The sequence below is a fragment of the Calypte anna genome, chromosome 5A, assembly GCF_003957555.1.
Source record: "Calypte anna isolate BGI_N300 chromosome 5A, bCalAnn1_v1.p, whole genome shotgun sequence".
Lineage (NCBI taxonomy): Eukaryota > Metazoa > Chordata > Aves > Apodiformes > Trochilidae > Calypte > Calypte anna.
In genome coordinates this window covers 2,869,242-2,890,448 of record NC_044251.1, presented here as the reverse complement: position 1 = coordinate 2,890,448, position 21,207 = coordinate 2,869,242, and the positions used below count along the sequence as shown (strand labels likewise).

General features: G+C 42.2%; 1 protein-coding gene across 1 annotated transcript in view; it reads right to left on the bottom strand.

The window, feature by feature from the left end:
• LOC103534356 (cytosolic phospholipase A2 epsilon-like) overlaps positions 1 to 18,451 on the bottom strand; it is a 40,168-nt gene extending 21,717 nt beyond the window's left edge. Inside the window, exons 1-2 of the mRNA XM_008500301.2 lie at positions 18,425 to 18,451; positions 16,217 to 16,289 (exon numbers count right to left, since the gene is read on the bottom strand). Coding sequence (XP_008498523.2) covers positions 16,217 to 16,289; positions 18,425 to 18,451 — 100 coding nt within the window. The remainder of the gene's footprint in view (positions 1 to 16,216; positions 16,290 to 18,424) is intronic.
• Positions 18,452 to 21,207: the final 2,756 nt, after the last annotated feature.

Below are 21,207 nucleotides of genomic sequence, written 5' to 3'. Positions count from 1 at the left end.
GTTACAAGGATGGCATTATACCTATGTAATACACCGAGACTGCTTTGGGGTGGGTTCCCAGCTTGGGCAAAGAGCCCCCCAGCCAGGTGAGCTCAGCCATGATGGGCAAAAAAAAATAAAAAATAAAGGGTTAGGGTTTGGGTTTGTGTTGGGGAAACAGTTCAGAAATATCCAGGTTGTGAGCAATCCTGACTTACTTCAATTTAGGCCACATTGGGTTAATGGCTATTGAGGCCTAGTTAGAGGCTTTCTGAGAATGAGCTAATGGGAAAGAGATAACTTAATTGGCAACAGAAGAGGAAAATAATTATGTGAGAAGAAGGTTCCATGAGAATGGGATGTGTAATTGGAATACAAAGCCACCTGCATGATAAGATGGTGTAAACAAGACTTCTCTATATAAAGTGAGTGCAAGTTGTTAATAAAGGATTTCATACAATCATATTGATGTGCACATGGAATCCTTAAGCCTCCTCAGACTGTTTTCCCACAGGTTTGGGTTTGGGTTTGGATTAGGGTTAGGGTTGGGGTTAGGCACTGCCACTGAATGTTGGCAGGTTCTGTCTCAGGGATTGCTGAGTTTCCCAGGGAGGGGTAGGTTGGGTATTTGTGTGTCTGTGCAACTAACTTTCCTTTCTTGCACTGACCTGATGTGTGGAGATGCTTGGGGGTTTGTATTCTCCCTGTTACTTCTAAGATGATGGGGTTTTTGGTAGGAACAGAGTATGATAGGGCTTTTGGTAGAAAGCAGTGCTGAGTATCTTCTAAGTGCACCAAAGAGCTGATGGATGTCTCATGAGCCTGTGGTAAGAAACTGAGAGCCTGACAGTAGCAGTGAAGTGTAGTGGGACTTACTCTCTATACTGTCATCCCTCCCTTTTGGAACACATCTGCTGTCCTTCAGCTCCGTACACTGTTTGCACTCATTTTAAATAACAAACTTTTTAAAATCTGCTGGGTAACTACAGCTGCCTCTCATGTCTCCACCTCTAAGAACTTCTTTAGGAACCACATTCACAGTTCAGATTTGGGGGTAGTAACAGGCAGTTTGATGCTGTGGGATACATGCAGGGAGGCAGCATGACTGTAAGTGGGTAACCTGCTGGAAAAGGTCTCCTGATGTCTTGGCTCTGATCCCAGCTCTGTTCTAACCTAAGTCACTGTGGGCAATTGCTTCCATTTAAACTTATCTTGCTTCTCTATCAGCATTTCTCCATCCATAAAGCACTAATAATGATCCTTTCCTCTGTAACCTGCTTTGTCATCCCATGATTAAGAACATAGAATAAATAACTACCATTATTAATATTTCCACATGACCCACAAGAAGAGGGTGCCTTATCACTAATCATGTTTTTCTTTCTCTACCAGTCTCTTGGTTCTCATTCCACACTTTCTGTAAGCTTGTGTTGTTATCCATGTGGCAATGAATAGGTATTGCTTAAAGCAATTTATGCAATCAGGTGATGTATGATTTATCTTTCAAGTCTTCTGGTATAATTTGAACACGAAATATCTTCCAGTTTTTCAGTATGTTTCCCTCTCATCATCCATAGCAGGGAAGAAATTACTTTAGCACCTTAAATGCAGATGTTTCTAATTTTTTAAGTAGTATTAGGATATTTTTAGACTTATTACTGCAATTTTGAAATGCAGACTATGAGCAATGTACTTCTAGAAAAAAAATTATTGGTCAAGAAACTTATAGAATAATTTCTTTAGCTCTCTCCCCCAGGATATTTTCTACAATTATTTAACTGATTTTTAATGACTGAAAAAGATAATATTAACTTTGCCTGGTCACTTCCTCAGATGGTGCCAGAGTAGCAAGATAAGAGTGAGAATTTGTTTCTTCAGCAACTGTACCTGTCAGTTACAGACTACACACAGATACGTGGGGGGTCATAGAGAATTTGTTCATTTATGGTCTGGGATATTTCTTTGTTGTGCATCCAACTATGAATCTTGATTTAGAAGACAGGCATTTGATATTTTCAGAGTATCAAGGAATTTGAGACTTAAAATCTTCTATCCATCTAGAGTTGTGATAGGATCTGTGTTCAGTCCTTCATCCTCTCTGGATGCAATAGACCTACAGCAAATTTTAAAAGTTACTCCAGCCTTTAACAAGGCTGTTGCCCATTAATAAGAGTAAAAACAAAGTCCAACAACCTGATAATTCACATGTAATACCAGTTCAGTTAGTAACCAGTGAGGCCTCCATCTCAACAAAGCTCAAGACAAGAATGTAGATAGAAACAAAGATATTTGAATCTGGAAACAAGCAATTGCAACCAGGCCACTGCATGGAGAATAACAAATCATGCCCCAGAACTATACTCTTACAAGATTTATCTGATAGTTTATGTATACAACACAGATTTGTCTACCTGGATTTCAGCAAAGCCTTTGACACCGTCTCCCACAGCATCCTCCTGAAAAAGCTGTCAGCCCACAGCTTGGACAGGAGCACCCTGTGCTGGGTTAGGAACTGGCTGGAGGGCCGGGCCCAGAGAGTGGTGCTGAACGGGGCTGCATCAAAATGGCGGCCGGTCACTAGTGGTGTCCCCCAGGGATCAGTGTTGGGCCCAGTGCTGTTTAATATCTTTATCGACGACTTAGACGAAGGGATTGAGTCCATCATCAGCAAATTCGCAGATGACACTAAGATGGGGGGAAGTGTGGATCAGCTGGAAGGCAGGAGGGCTCTGCAGAGGGACCTGGACAGACTAGAGAGCTGGGCTGATTCCAATGGGATGAGGTTCAACAAGGCCAAGTGCCGGGTCCTGCACTTTGGCCACAACAACCCCATGGGGAGCTCCAGGCTGGGGACAGAGTGGCTGGAGAGCAGCCAGGCAGAAAGGGACCTGGGAGTCTGGATTGACAAGAAACTGAACATGAGCCAACAGTGTGCCCAGGTGGCCAAGAAGGCCAATGGCATCCTGGCCTGGATCAGGAACAGCGTCACCAGCAGGTCCAGGGAGGTGATTCTGCCCCTATACTCAGCGCTGGTGAGGCCACAGCTTGAGTCCTGTTTCCAGTTCTGGGCCCCCCAGTTCAGGAAGGAGAGTGAGGTCCTGGAACAGGTCCAAAGGAGGGCAACCAGGCTGGTGAAGGGACTCGAGCACAGGCCCTATGAGGAGAGGCTGAGAGAGCTGGGGCGGTTCAGCCTGAAGAAGAGGAGGCTCAGGGGAGACCTCATTGCTGCCTACAACTCCCTGAAAGGAGGCTGTAGCGAGGTGGGAACTGGACTCTTTTCACAGACGACCTTCAACAAGACAAGAGGACACAGTCTTAAGTTGTGCCAGGGGAGGTTTAGGTTAGATATTAGAAAGAATTTCTTCACGGAGAGGGTGATTAGGCTATGGAATGGACTGCCCGGTGAGGTGGTAGATTCTCCATCCCTGGAGACATTTAAAAAAAGACTGGATGTGGCACTCAGTGCCATGGTCTAGCAACTGCTCCGGTGGGTCAAGGGTTGGACTCGATGATCTCTGAGGTCCCTTCCAACCCGGCTAATTCTATGATTTAGATAATTTTGGATCAAAACCCCAACACATAACGTTAAGCACAAGTTCAGGGAGTGAGATTTATCACGGAAATCTCCTTGAATACACTCCCATACAAGAACAAGTAGGTGTTCAGTGTCTTCCATGTTACAGCTCTCCCACTCTCTTCCTCCCTTCTCCATAAAAGACTTGAAGTGTGGCCAGCTATTAAAATTAAGCATGTTCAAGTTAAACAGGGAAGACATAAATAGCCTGGCATGTGAGAAAATGCTGAGAGAACTCAGTTTGCTGTATCAACAGCAACAACATCAATACCAAAGACTTGACAAAGAACATGGTAATAGTTCTGTGATGTCCAAATGAGAAAAAAGAGAGAAGAGAGAGGACAGTGAGCAGTGACCCTGAATGGTCAGAGGGAAATAAACAAGCACAAGTATTAGGAAAACTGTTCTACCTCTAGGGCAGTAAGCAGTAGCAAGAGAAATTTCATACATTTTCTAGGCAACTCATTTCAGAGGGGATTTGTACCCAGATGTGGATTAGGATGGTAGAGAAGGTGAACTTGATCCTGCTTCAGATGAAGAACAGCAGCCCCAGTGAACCCACAAAGGTGTCATATGGAATTGCTGCCGCATGATGCCTGTGTTTATGCTGGAAGGCAATAAACAGGATAATCATGGCACACCAATTAGATTACATGGAAGTGAACTAACCAGTCTTCCTGTCAGCCTGGACCGGGAAGGAAGTGATAGGACATCCTTACACTTTGCACCAGCTCAAGAAATTGATTCCCAGATATCTTGGTGCTGCCTCCAAAACAACTCCAAACCTCCTTCTTTGGCAAGTGTAAAGTAAGGCTGGAAATTCATTAGGAAAGTTGACACTTTTCCTTGCCATACATATCGAGAGTCCAAGTAACAAAGCCTAAATCCCTCTCTAGAGCTTCTGTGTACCATCCTGATATAATTGTCAAAAGGAAACAATACAAAAAGCAATACAATAATGTGGGAAAACAGTCTGTGGAGCCTTAAGGATTCCATATGCACATCAATATGATGTGCATCCATATGCATCAATATGTCCATATGCATATCAATATTGTAAGAAATCCTTTATTAACAACTTGCACTCACTTTATATAGAGAAGCCTTGTTTACACCATCTTATCAAGCAGGTGGCTTTGTATTCCAATTACACATCCCATTCTCATGGAACCTTCTTCTCACATAATTATTTTCTTCTTCTGTTGCCAATTAAGTTATCTCTTTCCCATTAGCTCATTCTCAGAAAGCCTCTAACTAGGCCTCAATAGCCATTAACCCAATGTGGCCTAAATTGAAGTAAGTCAGGATTGCTCACAACCTGGATATTTCTGAACTGTTTCCCCAACACAATAATACAGAGAATCCCACAGAGAGCCATGCTACAACTTCTCCCCTCCATCTCCTGTGGAGCAACAGCAAATAAATTTTATCACCTAGCTGGTATTTTGGATCTGGGTAAATGTTCTTGTGGTTTTTGTACATGCTAAAAGAGGCACAGATTTCATTAGGTCACCCTTCCCTCTGTTCTCTTTTGGCAAAGTGGAAGCACAAATAAGGTATTATTTCCATAGGTATATCAATTTTTTTGACTTTTCATAACTACTGACACTAATTTGCTGTTCCCACTTTCAGCAGGAAACAACAAGCCCTTCATTTTTGGCCAAGAGGTATTATGAAGAAGTCAGACTTCCTTCATTCCACTTCAGACCCTCTTGCAATGATTTGAGAGTTTCACCTCTATCACTAGTAAGTGTCTTTTAGAAAGCTATTTCATTTCCATTTTAAATTCATCCAGCTGAAATTTAGGTCTTTGCCACATATCAACACTGTTGATGCAGACCCTGTGGGTAGTTAGAATTGCTGAGCATCTAAAAAAAAAAACATTGCCAGAGGGAAACATCATGGAAACAGACTTGAAAATAGTCTGTAAGCAGTGCACCAAAGTGCCCCAAAGAAAATGGAACTGAAGCAGCTGATCTGACAAATAAACATTCACAAATTTTATTTACTGAGAAGATGTTCCCAAGAATGTTATTCATTCACTAGGGGAATATAGAAAAAAAGAATTTTCAATTTAAAAAAGATTAAATTTGAAAATTAAAATGTTCTTTGTGGCAGAGACACTTCTCCTGTGTAGCTTTTCTTTCAAACAAAATTTTACACTGCATAGTATAGCGGGAAGAGCCTTTCTTGCTCCTGAGGCTCAAGGAGCTGCTGACCTCTCCATCACCTCACACCAGAGTGAGCTTCTCTCTGTGGGTGTGTGTCCCACCTTTATTGGCCCCCTGGTAATAGGGGTCCTGCCCTAACCAGGCACAGGTGGAATCCCACCCACTCTCTGGCAACTCGAGGCACCTGGTTTATCTTGTTTCTCTACAGCATAGGAAACTACAAAAAAACTTTATCTCAGTTTAACAGTGAGGACAAGGTCAGCTTTCCAACATGATGTATTCCTCTTTTGCTGGCTCAAAATCAGAAAGTAATTGCAAATATGATGAACCATCTCTCAATGATGATTCATGGGAATTTACTGTAATTCCTGTACACTTTGTAAAAAAATGGATACCTGTAGATGTTCTTTGGTTTTTACAGTGAGGATAGAAGAGTCATGCTTATAGAAACAGCATGGAAATAACAAGACACATCATTATAACCCAGTTATGGAAGTACAATGAGTCCTCCTGTCCCTCACATGATGGAGCAGTCACTTAGGGTCAAGACATTGATGTTGATGAGTTTATTTGGCAAGAAAAGTTCCATTACCCACTGCAGCAAATTACTGGAAGCAAAAGGGTGTTTCATTCAAACTGTAAATAAGTCTTTCTGTGCCTGAGAATTCAACCCGAAGCCTGGAAATGTCACTCACCATTTTGTGAACTAAATTTTGGACCTACAGGGCATAACAGAAAGGTGAAGATTACAGATTATTTGTTTGGTTTATAAGAATGAACTTCATTCAGCCTGGATTAAAAGCTTACATTGCAGCAATGGTTCATCCTTTGGGATGCATTGCCAACACACACTTGCCTTTGGCAGCCAAGACTTCACATTTTATACATCTTTTCTACAAAGATGTCACCATCAGTTTCTTTCACATCAAAATAAGCCACACATAAACACACAGCCTCCAGACTGTTTTTTATCACAAGACTATAGCTAATCCTATTCTCACAGTGAAATTAAGTGAGCTCATATCCTAGCTGGAGTCCTCTGGGATTCCCAACTGCTCTAGCAGTCTACAGCAGCTTTCCTGTGAGTATGAATGGAAGCCTTAGGAATAGATGTATCTGACTTTTGAAGAACATTTATATGTGTCCTGGTTTGGGCCAGGATAAAGGTGATTTTCTGTCTTGTACTTTTGCTTTCAGCTCAGTCTCTTGTAAGTAGCTGCACTTGCTGAAATTAACAGCAAGTTTCTCAGTCAGAGTCTGCTCCTAGGACTGATAACACTCGATGTTTATAGTTACTGCTAGAGACTGGTGTGCAGAGCCAAGGGCACTGCTCAGCTCTGAGGAACATTTTACCCTCCAGGAGGAATAAGGAGGTCCCACCTGCAGCCTCCTTTGAGGAGGAACAGACAAGATAGATGCCAGAATTGACCAAACAGAGGATTCCATCCCATACACCTCATACTCAGGATAAATTTGAGGGACCACAAGGGTCAAGCCAGCTTCCAGCTTTCTGGCTTCCTGCCCTTCCTGCCTTTCCTGCTTCCCTTTCTTCACCTGCTCCCTGTTCCCTTCAGCATTCCTCTGCCTGTGGTCCTGATCCGTGCCAGCCCATATCTGTGTGTTCCTGCCTCCAGCTCCTGACTGCTGCTGACCCCAGGATTCCAGCCTGGACTTTCCCAGGGCTGCCCTGCAGCCTCGGTGGTGACGTGAGAGTTATTGGGGGAAAGAGGAGGAAGGAACGTGGCATCAATTTTCCTGTATATTTGTATATATTTAGTAATTTTTCCTATTTATCATTACTGTTTCATTAAAGCTGTGTAGTTTAGTTTCCAACCCATCAGTCTCTCTCCCTTATTCTCTCTCTTTATCACGGAGGAGAGAGAGATTAATAGGGAGCATCTGTTACTCGGGTTAATTGCTGGGCCAGTGTTAAACCCTGACGATATGCAAGACCCATCCTGTCCAGTTTTCATTCTTGTATTGAAAGGAAACTCAAAAACAGTGGCCAAGACTGGCCCTCAGGAAACGGGAAAAGATCAATACCTTTTCCAGTCCAAATCAAATTCGAATGCCAAGTCAAAAAGCTGAATTAATATTCAATTTAATAGCAGAACACAATGGAAGCACCAGCACCAACATTTGTGACTGAATCTTTCTTTCAGCTTCCACTGGCTACTACTGCAGCACTCACTGCCTTTGTGGCTCCTGCTGTAGCTACAGGCACACAAGGTTCACACATGGAAATTCTCACCTCTCCTTTCAGCCATGTGGGCTACCCCAGCCCTAGAGAGCCTAAATCTAGGCTCTCTACTTGGCCTCGCACATAATGGTAAACCACTTCTGAGTCCTTATGTACAAGGTGATCAATGTCTTCAGTTCAGCAAAAAGGTTGCCTGAAGCACCTCTCTGGACACCATTGCTGATAAAAGGCCACAGCCTCTGCACATCTCCCCTGTGGGCAATGCTTTCCTCTGCTCTGAGTCTTCAGAGTAAACCTATAGGGGGACTCAAAAATACCACAAGCCTTATCATAATGTGCTTTTAGCATCCAGCTCATGCCAACATCACATTTCATCTCAGCTAGAAGTGGGAAAGAGCACTGAGAGAGAACAGATTTATAAAACACGGCAGGTCCCTGCTCAGAGGGCAAGGGAAAGAATGAATCCCTGGTTACAAGTAAACATTAAGCAGTGCCACAGGTATCTGGATGATCTGCAGATACTGCTGGCTTGATGAAACAGGGACAACTGGGACAGAACTAGAGCAATTTTCTGCACATTCTTTAACAGTGCATAAGAAAAATCTTTTGGGAATCAATGAATAAAAATGCACTTAAATGTATTTTTCACCATAAAATACTGAAGATGAGAAATTGTGCTGCCTTCTCATCAAAGGAAAGCCTCCAAAACTCTGAAGCAAGTCCTGCAGTAACTGAATGTCTGTATCAATCTTCATATTATTTATCAACTTCTTTGAAAGTCTCACACAAAAATTAGTAGTGCTGTAAACACAGACCTGCTGCTATTCACTTCGTGGTCTCTCTTCTGTGTCAAGTGAAATATACTTTGGGCTTAAACTCGATACATCTTTGTGCAATATTCATCAGGATATAGCATAAAATGTGGTCTTTATCAAGGATGACAAAAAATGCCAAGGTTCATTAACATCAAAGAAGACCTGAGAGACTGTAGGCATGGGAAAAGACACTGTTTAGCTTAGTTTTCTATGTGCTGAGGTGTTACACATTTGAAAATGGAGAAAAGCTGTTCAGAAATCAAAGCATAGACTTCATTATCTGCTGACAACTGCTGAACTTACTTATGTGTTTCTTTGAAAGAAACTGTCTGCTAATCTTGTCCTGTTTATTAGCATAGAACTTCATGAAATGTGCCTCAGCTCTTGCACATCTATCCGTCCAAGCCTGCTGAAACTTTGAGTGAAAACTGGGAAACCTGAGCAGAGTCTGCCACTGCCTTTGATCTGAAAGCCAAACTGCAGAGAAGAGTCACAAATTGCTTCATGGCCCTGTGTCCTCTCAAATGACTGTGTGGTTCTAGATTGCTGCCATCATCACCCACTCATTCCAAACTCTTTTCTCCACCCAAGCCTCTCCCTTGTTCATTTCCATTGCCTCCACCCTTTCCAAACCTGTTTTAAAACAAGTTTAGACACATAAAAATATTAGAAAACATTTAAAAGCCTCTTTCAACCCTATATTAGCTAGAAGCCTCCTCCAAACAAGACAATAATGAAGCCTACTAGGAACCTGCAGTACAATAACAAAAGGTTTTTAAGATCATCCCTGTTCAGTGAAGGACAACTCCTGCAATACCACCTGTGCTTGCACAATAGTCGAGCACCTTCTCATCTTTGCCTTAGAAACAGAGATGAGCCCAACACCCAACTAAGGCCACTGACTCCTTTCACCACCCTCCAGCCACTAATCACATCATCCTCTCAATCTTCCTGTGAGGCTCCTAATGCCCCTGTGGGGCTCCTTATCTCTTTCCTGAATCCTTTTTGGGTTTTGTTTTTTTTAGACAAGGAACTAAACTTTGAGGAAACTCATCTTCTTCAAAGTTATGCTAGAATTCTGGAGGAACTCATACACATCATACAACATCTGTAACCTCCAGAGCAGCTTTCTGTTCTTGTACACAGAAGGACACAGATGCCAGCAGGGCTGCAAGAAGATGCATTTGTACCTACACACAACCCAGCAGCAGAGATGCAATTATTTCCACACCTGTAAGGCGGTGCCCTGACCAAGATCCCTATACAAGGAAAATATTCATGAGCTCCCTGATTATAGATAGCATTGGCCTTTTTAGTTGCAGCTTGTGCTGCTATGAACACACAGTGGAGGCTTTTAATCTCCACACTTGTATCATGTACACAGTGCAGTGCAGTTGTGTACCATTCAGTACGTACTGCATTCTATACAATGCACCCCATCTGGGCATTTCTGCCAACAATACATGAAACACTTGAGGAAGGGAAAAACCTGAGAATAAACTCTCAGACTAGAGAAGACAAAATGGGTAATCTGAAGGAAAGTGGATTTTGTTTGTATTTAGAGAGTAGCAATGAACTAAGAAGAGTAAGAGCAGGGTTAGGTAACATGAGTGGATAAAAGCAAATAGCAGATTGAATGGAAAGAGGTTGTTAGCAATTGCAACTGTTGATTCACATCGTATTAACTGAGATTATCTGTTAATTTGTTACTCAGATTAATAACTGTGGTTATAACTTTATGAATGCAAACATCAGTCAGGACCAAGGCTCCATTCTGACAGGTGCCTAAGTAGTTCTGCAGTTAGATCTTGATATTGATTTAATCACTGTACAATTACAGTAAGAAAAGACCCTCTTCAGGACATGACATCACAGGGAGGAGCTTCTGGTAATTAACAGATGCTTTTATACTTGTTTGTTTCAGTTTCTTAACCAGTCAGGACATCCTTGTTTACAGGCCTTGTCGCAACTTGGCATCTATCCACATCACCACTTCCCTGGCTTTGTTCAGATTCCTATTGCCAGACATTTGTCTTGGGCTGCTTTTAGGATTTCCCTCCACCAGTGCAAACGGAGCCTGGATTGGCAGCCAACAACATCAGGAACTCAGATGAGATGCCCTCAAGTCCTCTTTTGCTAGAGGATTTCTCTCAACTATGGCAAAATCAGTGACAATATTCCTGTTTCAGGGATCTAAAGCACCAGTGCCAGCTGCCTGCTGGTACTGCCCATGCTTCCTCTCTGCCCTATTTGCAAGAAGGATGCTGCTGCCCCTCACACCACTCCTGCAGTCACAGATGAAGGTCAGAAGAGGTACAGGCAGCATCTTGCTTGCACATCTTCAATCCAACCTCTCCACACACAAAAATTCCCTTTGGAGAACTCGGCAAGGAAAGGGAATTGGTTATTGTGATGATATTACAGAGGATTTAGGGGATATAAGGAAAACAAAGGAACAGACCTGCTTTCCAACTTTCAAAATCAATGGCCAGTGTAGTATTGGGAGTTTGCTATAACTCCCAAGTGTTGTTGTTACACAACAGCAAGACTCAGATTTAACAAGTCCCAGATATAACACTAGCAAAACTTCAAGGTTGGCTTAAGGCTTTATCTCATGAGAATGCTGGCTGAGCATTTTCAAAACTAAAAAAGCAGCTCTATACCATTCCAGGAAAAGCTTGCTGGAGCCTTGGGTTTTGCTAGATACAAAGTAGGTCAAAACAGCATCTTTAAATTCTTTTCTTTACTCCTAAAGGGAATATTTCCATGAAATTCATGTATATAAGGGATACTATTTTATATTTCACCCAAAAGCCCATGAAACAACCAGGAACAGCAAGGACTGGGTGTGCAAGGAAGGGACCATTCTCAGCAAGGCAGGTCTGGGCAGCCAGACTGAAGGGAAGATTTCCACAGCATGTTCCTAATTCCTGGGATAATCTGCATGCAGGGAGTGAAATGCAATGATACTTGGTCAGCAGAGAAGTCTCTCCAGCAAGAAACCTCCATGGTTAAACAGAAGAAAGTTTGAGAGTTGGGGTTATTCAGTCTGGAGAGGAGAAGGCTCTGAGGAGACCTTATTGCAGCCTTGAAGTATCTGAAGGGGCTACAGGAAAGCTGGGGAGGGACTTTTTAGGATGTCAGTAGTGATAGGACTGGGGGAATAGGTTCAAACTGGAGGAGGGGAGATTTAGATTGGAATTTAGAAGTTTTTCACCCTGAGGGTGGCGAGACACTGGCACAGGTTGCCCAGAGAGGTGGTGGAAGCCCCATCCCTGGAAGATTTTAAGGCCAGGATGGACAGGGCTTTGAGCAACCTGATCTGGTGGGAGGTGTCCCACTGGCAGGGGGGATAGAACTGGCCCTTTCCAACTCTGAAAATTTTATGATTCTGTGATTTTATGAAACACAGGCCCCTGTATAAAGGTGGCTTCAAGGGGCCTTCAAAGGCTTCTATAAAAAACTGGGTCACAACAGCCCCATGCAATGCTAAGGCTTGGGGGAGAGTAGCTGGAAAGTTGCCTGGCAAAAATGAACCTGGGGTGCTGGTTGACAGCAGCTGAATATGAGCCAGGAGTGTGCCCAGGTGGCCAAGAAGGCCAATGGCATCCTGGCTTGTAAGAGGAACAGTGTGACCAGCAGGACTGGGGAGCTGATTGTTTCCCTGTGGTTGGCACTGGTGAAGCTGCACCTTGAGTACTGTGCCCAATTTAGGGCCCCTCATTACAAGGAAGACATTATGGTTCTGGAAAGAGTCCAAAGAAGCTGGTGAAAGGTCTGGAGAAAAAATCTTATAGGGAGCATCTAAAGGAACTGGGGGACAAGGAGTGAGGGGGGGAAAAGCATACTCCAGTGTTTGTCCTACTCCAAAAACATTTATTATAGGGCAATCCTGGGGGTATTACTGTCAATCCAGATGAATCATAGAATCATAGAATTGGCTGGGTTGGAAGGGACCTCAGAGATCATCAAGTCCAACCCTTTTACCGCCGTTGCAGTTGCTAGACCATGGCACTGAGTGCCACATCCAGGCTCTTTTGAAATATCTCCAGACACGGAGAATCCACTACTTCCCTGGGCAGCCCATTCCAATGCCTGATCACCCTCTCCAGAAAGAAATTCTTTCTAATCTCCAACCTAAACCTCCCCTGGCACAACTTGAGACCCTGCCCTCTTGTCTTGCTGAGAGTTGCCTGGGAAAAGAGCCCACCCCCCCCCTGGCTCCAGCCTCCTTTCAGGGAGTCGTAGAGAGTGATGAGGTCTCCCCTGAGCCTCCTCTTCTCCAGACTGAACACCCCCAGTTCTCTCAGCCTCTCCTCATAGGGTCTGTGCTCGAGTCCCTTCACCAGCCTGGTTGCCCTCCTTTGGACCTGCTCCAGGACCTGGATATCCTGGTACTGGTAACCTAGTACTGGTCTGGTGTCACTATTCTTAAAACTTTAGACAGGGGAAATTAAGAGGGATTCAAACATGTTCAGAAATGGAAAGAGAAATTGCTGCTGTCTTGGGAATGATAGGTACTACTCAGATTGTAGTTGCCTGATAACCTATACAATGTAGGAACAAATTATTCTGCTTCATGAGTAAGCCTTATTCCTATCAGATTTCAACAAACATTAGCAGTCTGATTCTTCTTATTATGCTCACACCATGTTTAAATACAACCCTTTGTCTAATACAAAGGAGAAAGGTCAGGAGATGATGCTTATAGATGATTACCAGAGCTATCCTATAATAAGAAACTGAGTCATATATTACATGACCTGTGCAAGATCTAAGGAGGCATGGACACTGTGGGTAGCAGTCCCTTTGCACCAGGAGAACATTTTAGCTGTGCAGTGCCAGAGTTGAAGAAAAATGATCCAATTTTACTCCACCAAAACAACACAGCTGGCTCTTGCAGTTTGAATTATTTCTGTGCCATCTTTCACCTCCTTGTTCTCATCTCTGTCTCTCTTAACAGCTGAAAGGTACAGAAATAGCAACTGAAACAAATGTGACTGGAAAATAAAAATATATTTTGAGCCTAATACATTTTAAATGTTACAAATATTTGTATAAATACAGTAATTACATGAAAAATACATCCCCACAAAAATATAACAAAATGAAATCAGTTCTGAGGCAAGACTTATCCTGGAAAAGCAAATATCTACAGAAATACAGATACCTAGGCCTAAATAATTATCTCTACTTTCTTCTTAAATTACTTTTGCTACGTTCAAGTAGCAAGTACTATCACAGAATCACAGAATGTTAGGGATTGGAAGAGCATTGAGCCCAACCCCCCTGCCAAAGCAGCCAAGTCTCCAGCTGTCTCACTACCCATAAATGCATTTCACCCTAAATCACTCTGAACTTGGTACAGACTACACAGTGAACTTTGATATAAATGTCAAAACCTCTCTCCTCAATGACAGAGTTTTTGAACAGGTGCCTTTGGATCTCTTCCTCTTTAGACTCCTCTCACTGTTCAGGTGTTAAAACCTCTCTGCATAACATTTTGTCAAAAATAGAAGGGTCATCTGAAGGTTCCTACTACACTCTCACACTGTTTTTCTAATTCAATTTAATGCTTTTTAATGAAGTCTCACTTCTTCTGGTGTGTATCACACCACTTGGCATGGCTCCATTGACTAAATTAAGTGCTCTGAGAGAGAATACAGGGACTGTGCAGATAAAACCTCACTGCCCATCTGCCGTGCCACAGGTAGCTTGCTCTGATTCTCAGATGGAAAATAAAAATGTGGTGCCCTGTTGCACAATAAAGACAGAGAAGTAAGATGAGGAATGGACAAAGCTGCTCCTTTCAGACCCTTGCACCTAGCACTGCTTCTTCTGGCTCTTGCTAGCAAAGCCATCTGGCTTGGGAAACAAATCTCCACTGATCCAGCTCCAGTCCTGCGCTCAGGCAGTCAATAATCAGCTCAAAATGAATCCACAGGATGAAGACTAATAAAAGGTAAGCAGCTAATGTAAATAGTTATGAATTTCTGGGAGTTCTCTGGGCCTAAGGAATGAAAAGGCTGTGATTTCCAGTTGTTATAAAATCCTGAGAAATGGAAAAAAAGAATCACTGATTTAAAGGACAGAAACAGATGTTTGGTTATCAACTCTGTGGGTGGTTATCTTGATGTTATTGGCTGTCAGGTAAGATTCAGCATTGCTTTAAGCTGGTGTCATTTATGCCAGAAAAGAGCTCAGCTGAGATCAAAAAGACAAAGGGAAACTGAGCTGAACAAAGAGGAAACTGAAGCTGTGCAAGATGTGCTGTTTTCAAGAAAGGCAATATCCTATGCTGGGCTCCACAGCAGAAAAACGAGAACTGAACAGTAATCTCCTCTTCCTAAGTTCATTTAGTCTTACTTAAGATGCAAAGGTTCCTATTTACTTCCTTTACATTCTGTTTCTGCCTTATTCTTTCTCTCTGAGGCAGGTATTTTGGTCACCCTGCAGCTCACTTTCTCCTGCCTGAGGTACTGATGAGCTTATTTTCCCTTTACTTCCACTTCCAGCCATTCAACCAATGGAGCATTTCAATGGTAATAGTTTTTCCTTGAAAATCTGGTGTTCTAATACATTTCAGAAAACATTTGACAGACAAAAAAATGTTGATTGATAATAAGATGTAAAATCTTTTTTTATTTTTTTATTTTTTTAATGTTAATAGGAATCCAGATATATCTGTCTACAACTCCCTCAAAGGAGGTTGTAACCGAGTGGACGTTGGGCTCTTTTCCCAGATGACTTTCAACAAGACAAGAGGGCAGGGTCTTAAGTTGTGCCAGGGGAAGTTTAGGTTAGATATTAGAAAGAATTTCTTTACGGAGAGGGTGATCAGCCATTGGAATGGGCTGCCCAGGGAAGTAGTGGATTCTCCATCCCTGGAGATATTTCAAAAGAGACTGGATGTGGCACTCAGTGCCATGGTCTAGCAACCACAACGGTGGTTCAAGGGTTGGACTCGATGATCTCTGAGGTCCCTTCCAACCCAGCCAATTCTATGATTCTATGATATGATCTGCATGTATTTCTGCTGACTGTAAAACAGAAGCCACATCTAGAAGGTGTGATCAAAGTTTCCACTTTACCCCCCAGGCTCTGGCAGGCACTCAGCATCAGTACTGGCATTTTTTGTCCAGAAACAGATGTGCAGACTCTACCTCAGTGCATCTAAAACTGCATCTGAGAATTAACAGGTGAATTTGTTCAGCAAAACTCTCTCTGAAGCTTGTGAGCAGTTAAGATACTTTGCAGTACCACACAGGAGACCTTTGATATTTATACTAATAGGAAGAGTTTTATAAACAGAAAGATGTTGTTTATACAAAAGTGTATTCTAAGAATAGTCCAATATGCATCAATATTTGAAACCATGGTGACACTTCATACACAGCCATAATTTACAGTTCTTGCTTATATTCTCTGCTTTCAGAACTGAGTTACTGGGAACTGGAAAGAAATCTCTGATACTCACATAAATCTGCCTTTCTCAGATTTCTCATTCTTACGATTTTCACAGAGAGAGAGCAGCATGGGCATTCTTCATTCTGCAGAAAAAGAAGTTATTACCTACATGAATTTTAAATTGCTTATGCTTCATAAAAAAAAAACATGCCCTCCCATAACTGCATGTTGCAATTTTCAAAGCTGTGCAGCAAAAGAATTGGGTGATAAACTACTTGCCCTGCTTTGGAAATTAAAATCATTACCATGCAGATTTAAAAAAAAAAAAAACAAATTAAGAAAAAGATGAAATATTTCTCAGTGTATATATGGCATTGATGGAATAAATAACAGTAAAATGGATAACAATAGTAAAATGGTTTTAAATACAATTAATGCTTGCATTCCATGACAGAATGTTAAAATAGAAATATTAATAACAATTAAACTGGGAAAATAAGCTAGCAAAGATGGAGCTAGCCTGAGAAGCACCTCCCATGAACATCTGTAGACAGAGAGAAAATAAGTTTAGCTCTCTTGAACAGTGAATTTTCACACAGAAGGCAGATGTTTCTTTCATTAAACAGTTATTTCTGTTTAATAAAAATTCAAACTTTCCATTTAAAATCTTTATCAGGACTTTTCCCAGAAATGGTGAAGAGCAAATACATGAAGGATTATGAGGTGTTTATCTATTGTGGTCAGGAAGAGGAGAGTGAGAAGATCTGAGGAGCTGCTATAAAACAGAATTAATCTATGGTAAATCCTGTAATCACAGTGCTGCAGACCTGTGTGGAAAAGCACCACGATCCCAGAAGAGAACGGGACTGCCCAGTGACAGAGATGCCACCAGCACAAATGCAGCAGGAACTACACCTTGGGAAGAGATGTTAAAGAACCTTCCCCACCCCATCCAGGTGCTGAACAATGGCAAAAAGGAAAAATGCCAAGCACAGAAGACAAAAAAAAGGCAAGCTAAAAAAATTTATAAGTTCTTGCAGGTTTTTACTACCTGAACCTTTAGCTATTGCTTCACTGAAGTCATTACTCAATCCCTCTCTCAGTTTCTGTTAGCAAAATGACTAGGTTAAATCCCTTCAGCTGGATTATGTCTCTCCTCTTCCTTTTCCAGTTAGGAAGTGACCCAGCTGAGAAGTTGTGTAGAAACTCCCTTACCACTCTTCAATCAGAGTAAGCTGACCTTGGTCGATATTTTACATCTCACTCCAAAACAGAAGGGCCTGTTTTAATGTCTTCTACTTGGATTCAGGTTCTAGACAGAATAATTCTTCTGTCCACGCTCCCCAGCTCTTTCCAACACACACAAAAGCCTCAACTTTTACTGTTCCTCATGAGGCTGTCCCAGTGGTTTAGGGCAGGAGAGCACAGAGGACAATCCCATTCCTTGCTCCATACTTTCCACACAGAGCCTATTGCCAGAATGTGTTCATTACTCTCCCTTCCTTTCAAAAGGATAAACCTGCAGATTCTTAGTCTTTCTTTAAACAGTTTTCTTAGATATTCATGCTTTTTATTTGTTCAGCCATGGGGATCCTACCTTTGAGGTACATACATCCATGTTATAGAGAGAGGCTCTATAATCTCAGTTTTACAGAGGGAAAGTAGGGCACAGAATGATTAAATAACTTGCTTATACTCAAGCAGAAGGTTAAATTCAGAGCAGAGAACAGAGTATGTTGACACTCTGGAGCCCAACAAGAAGTTTTAGGGCTTTCCCTGCATGTTATGATCCACAAAAAAAGTAACAGGAAGAAAAATTAGTCTCAGATACTATGGAAAAAGACAGATCAAGATTTTCTTGGGTGTCAGTCACGCACAAATATCAAACTAGGACCATCTTTGTGTGCATCATTAATCACTATTTTTAGTCAGTGTCCTGGATTCTGCACTGTGGAAGAGCCCAGCTTTATCAAATGCTTTCATTAAACCACAGATTCATCCCCAAGCCCACAGCAAGCTCCTGTGAGACACCTCAGACTGTTTCCCACCTTCTGTGTGGATCATGCACTGTGGCTGAACCTCCCTCCACTACCAAAAATGCCTCCCCAGGATATATCAGCAAAGCTCTCAGCCCTTCTGACATAAGCAAGCAAATGCTCACAGAAATTTGGACTAGCAGCTCCCAAGTCCTTTTCCAGGCACCAGAATCCCAGTGAGAAACCTACCTCAGTCATCTTCATCTCCTGATGAATTATGGCCTGAATTGTCACAACCTTACCTCCTGAGAACTCCAGTATGAGCCCATCCTGCTTCCAGCTGCATACAAGTCAGATGGTGTGAATGGCACTTCAGTGTTAGAGGCAAAAGCTGCTACTGACTCATGAAGCACCTCTGCAAACTTTAAGGAGGGACCTGCTGAGGAGCAAGTGGCTTACCCATGCCCCACCTTCCTCCTTGCCTGAAAGGGAAAGCATGAAGAGAGAGAAGGGGAGGGAATTTGCCAACACCAGAGGTGTGTGTTGGGGTAAGGCTGTACACACAAAGATGCCAAGAGTTATTATCAAGTTCAAGATAAGCGATCAATGACACACAGTTCTTGTGCATGGATACCTATGACCTGGCAGCCAAAGCAATGCACGGATCAGAGAACATCACAGCAGCTCCATGGAGGCTGGAGGAAAACACACAGCACCCCAATAAACAACCAAAAGTAGTGTGGACAAAATACCCCTCACCTCCAATGAAAGAGGTAGGAAAAAACAGAAGATAACATTCCCATTGTGTCTGCCAAAGCAAACTTTCCATCAGACAAATAACTGATAGTTATTTATGCCAAAACTGAGAAAAACTGATCAGAAAGTAGATGAACCTGAATTGGATTTTAGCTTCTGCAGCAGCTGAACTGTTTTTCCTGAGCCATTCCCTGGAAAAGTCTGGTTTGGGGATGAAGGGCTGTGGTAGCACCAAGACTATGAAGAATGATGTCTGTTCACAGGTAAAGAAAAAACAAAAACAAAAACAAAAAACCCACCAAAAAACCAAACAAAAATCCCCAAAAAACAAACCAAACAAAAAAAAACACCCCACCACCAAAAACCCCACAACTAAAACTGCAAACATCAACAAAATGCAACTCCAAAAAGCCCTGAGTAGTGTTCCTTTGAGATAGAAAAGCAGGCAGGGAATGACTGGCTGACACCAGAACAGCTGTGAAAAAAATGCTTGTTGAATAACTCAAAGAAAAAAAACAGGGGAGCAATCTCTAGGTATCTACTGCCCCTCCTGCCCAAGGGGTGCAGGCTGCAGGGATTCCCTCTGCAGAGTTATGGAGCTGCAGGGAGCTCCATCCCAGACACTGGCTGCCAAGTGGACATAATAATGTGCAGTTGTCTCTGCACAGGCATCTGGGACAAGACATCAAGTGTGAATGTACAGCAAATGAAGGAACCACTACCCCAAAACTCAGTGCCAATGTCTGGGAAACTACTGTTTCTGTTTCAGTTCAGATTAGCTGGGATATCAGGGTGCCTCACAAACTTTGACAAGGGGCATATGGAAGGTGGAGCAGGCTGATGGAGGGATTTTGGGAGAAGTGGTTTTGTTTTCTCAGGAATATTTGTCTTCTGAGCATCCTGAGGTTGGTAAAGCCAGGATCAGGTGTAGACAATTTACCATCAAAAAGTCTACAGGCAAAATCAAGCAGAGTTCCCAATCCTGACCTAAAAATCACAAACAAGGGCCAAGAGCTAAAAAGTGAAAAGCAACAGACCTCAGACTCAGGAGCCTAAAGACTTTGAGAAGGTGATGCAACAGTCAGGTCTTTGCACACAGGAGGCCTTGGACAAATATAATGACACCCTCTCTGCCAGGCATTAGGGATTCTGTCACCATTTTGACAGTTCAGGTACCTTAGTATTTTGAGGCAATCACTGGCTTCTCAGATAAAACAGTGAACAGGATTTCAGAATATAAGGTTGAAATTTTGTATGCACCTTCCATACAAAAGACTCCTCTATAGCTCTTGGCTACCTCTTTTATACCAGGCTACACAATGAGGTGAGGAACATCCTAGCTGGCCTTTGACAAACTCAACAGGTGCCAGTGCCTGCCTTTCCTTCAGAATAGTTCTCTGGCACTGTGACCAAAAAGAGAGCAAAACCCAACTTCATAACCAGCTCAGGTTGTAGGAAAGAAACTTGTCTTTCTGTGGTAACTTGCCTATGTGGAAGGACTGACACTAGAAACAGAAATTACATACGTCTCCCTGCTGCACCTTTCTTGGCTTTTAGTGTGTTTGAGTAGGTTCCTTTTTCCTCAAAACACCTCCCTCAGTCATTTTTTTTTAAATTTTTTTTTTAATATCTTTTTTATAACATCAGTAAAACTTTCCAGAGGGGCATTATGGATTTACTTATGGATTTACAGTATGGATTTACTTATGAAATGTCTCATTAGCTGAAGAGGAAGAAATACAAGATATTTATTTTGCTATATACCCACATTTAGGTATGATGGTTGATCAAGTTCCCTGCTTCGGTGGACAAGACTCTTGCTTCTTGGAAATTATACTCAATTGTTTCTTGCATTACAAACCTCTCTCCTGTACAGCTTGAAGAGAAGTGCTTCTTTTTGTTAATATATTTGTCATTAAGTCCTTTATCAGCTGTGTGCATGCATCATTTAGTGCATTCCCAGGATGGGCTTTTCTCCTTCTGTTGTTTGGCAACTGCACTGGTGTTTGAGAGCTGTTACTGTCCTATGCTATGTGTGTATAAATGAGCTTTTCCACCTCAGCTACTGCACTTCAATGCACTTTTCAAATTACTGGTTGGACTATGGCAATCATACAATCTTAATTTATACTCCCATACCTAGCAGCTGTATTTTTCATGTCCTGTTTTTTTAACAACTGTGATGCAAATAGGACATTGGTATCTTATCCCACTTCTCTGGTATGATTCCGTGTGGGCACTTACCTTATATCTTGCAGTCCCCTTCACATGCTTTCTTTTTCAATAATATTTTAATTCACTACATTAAAGAAGCTTGAGATGATGCTGA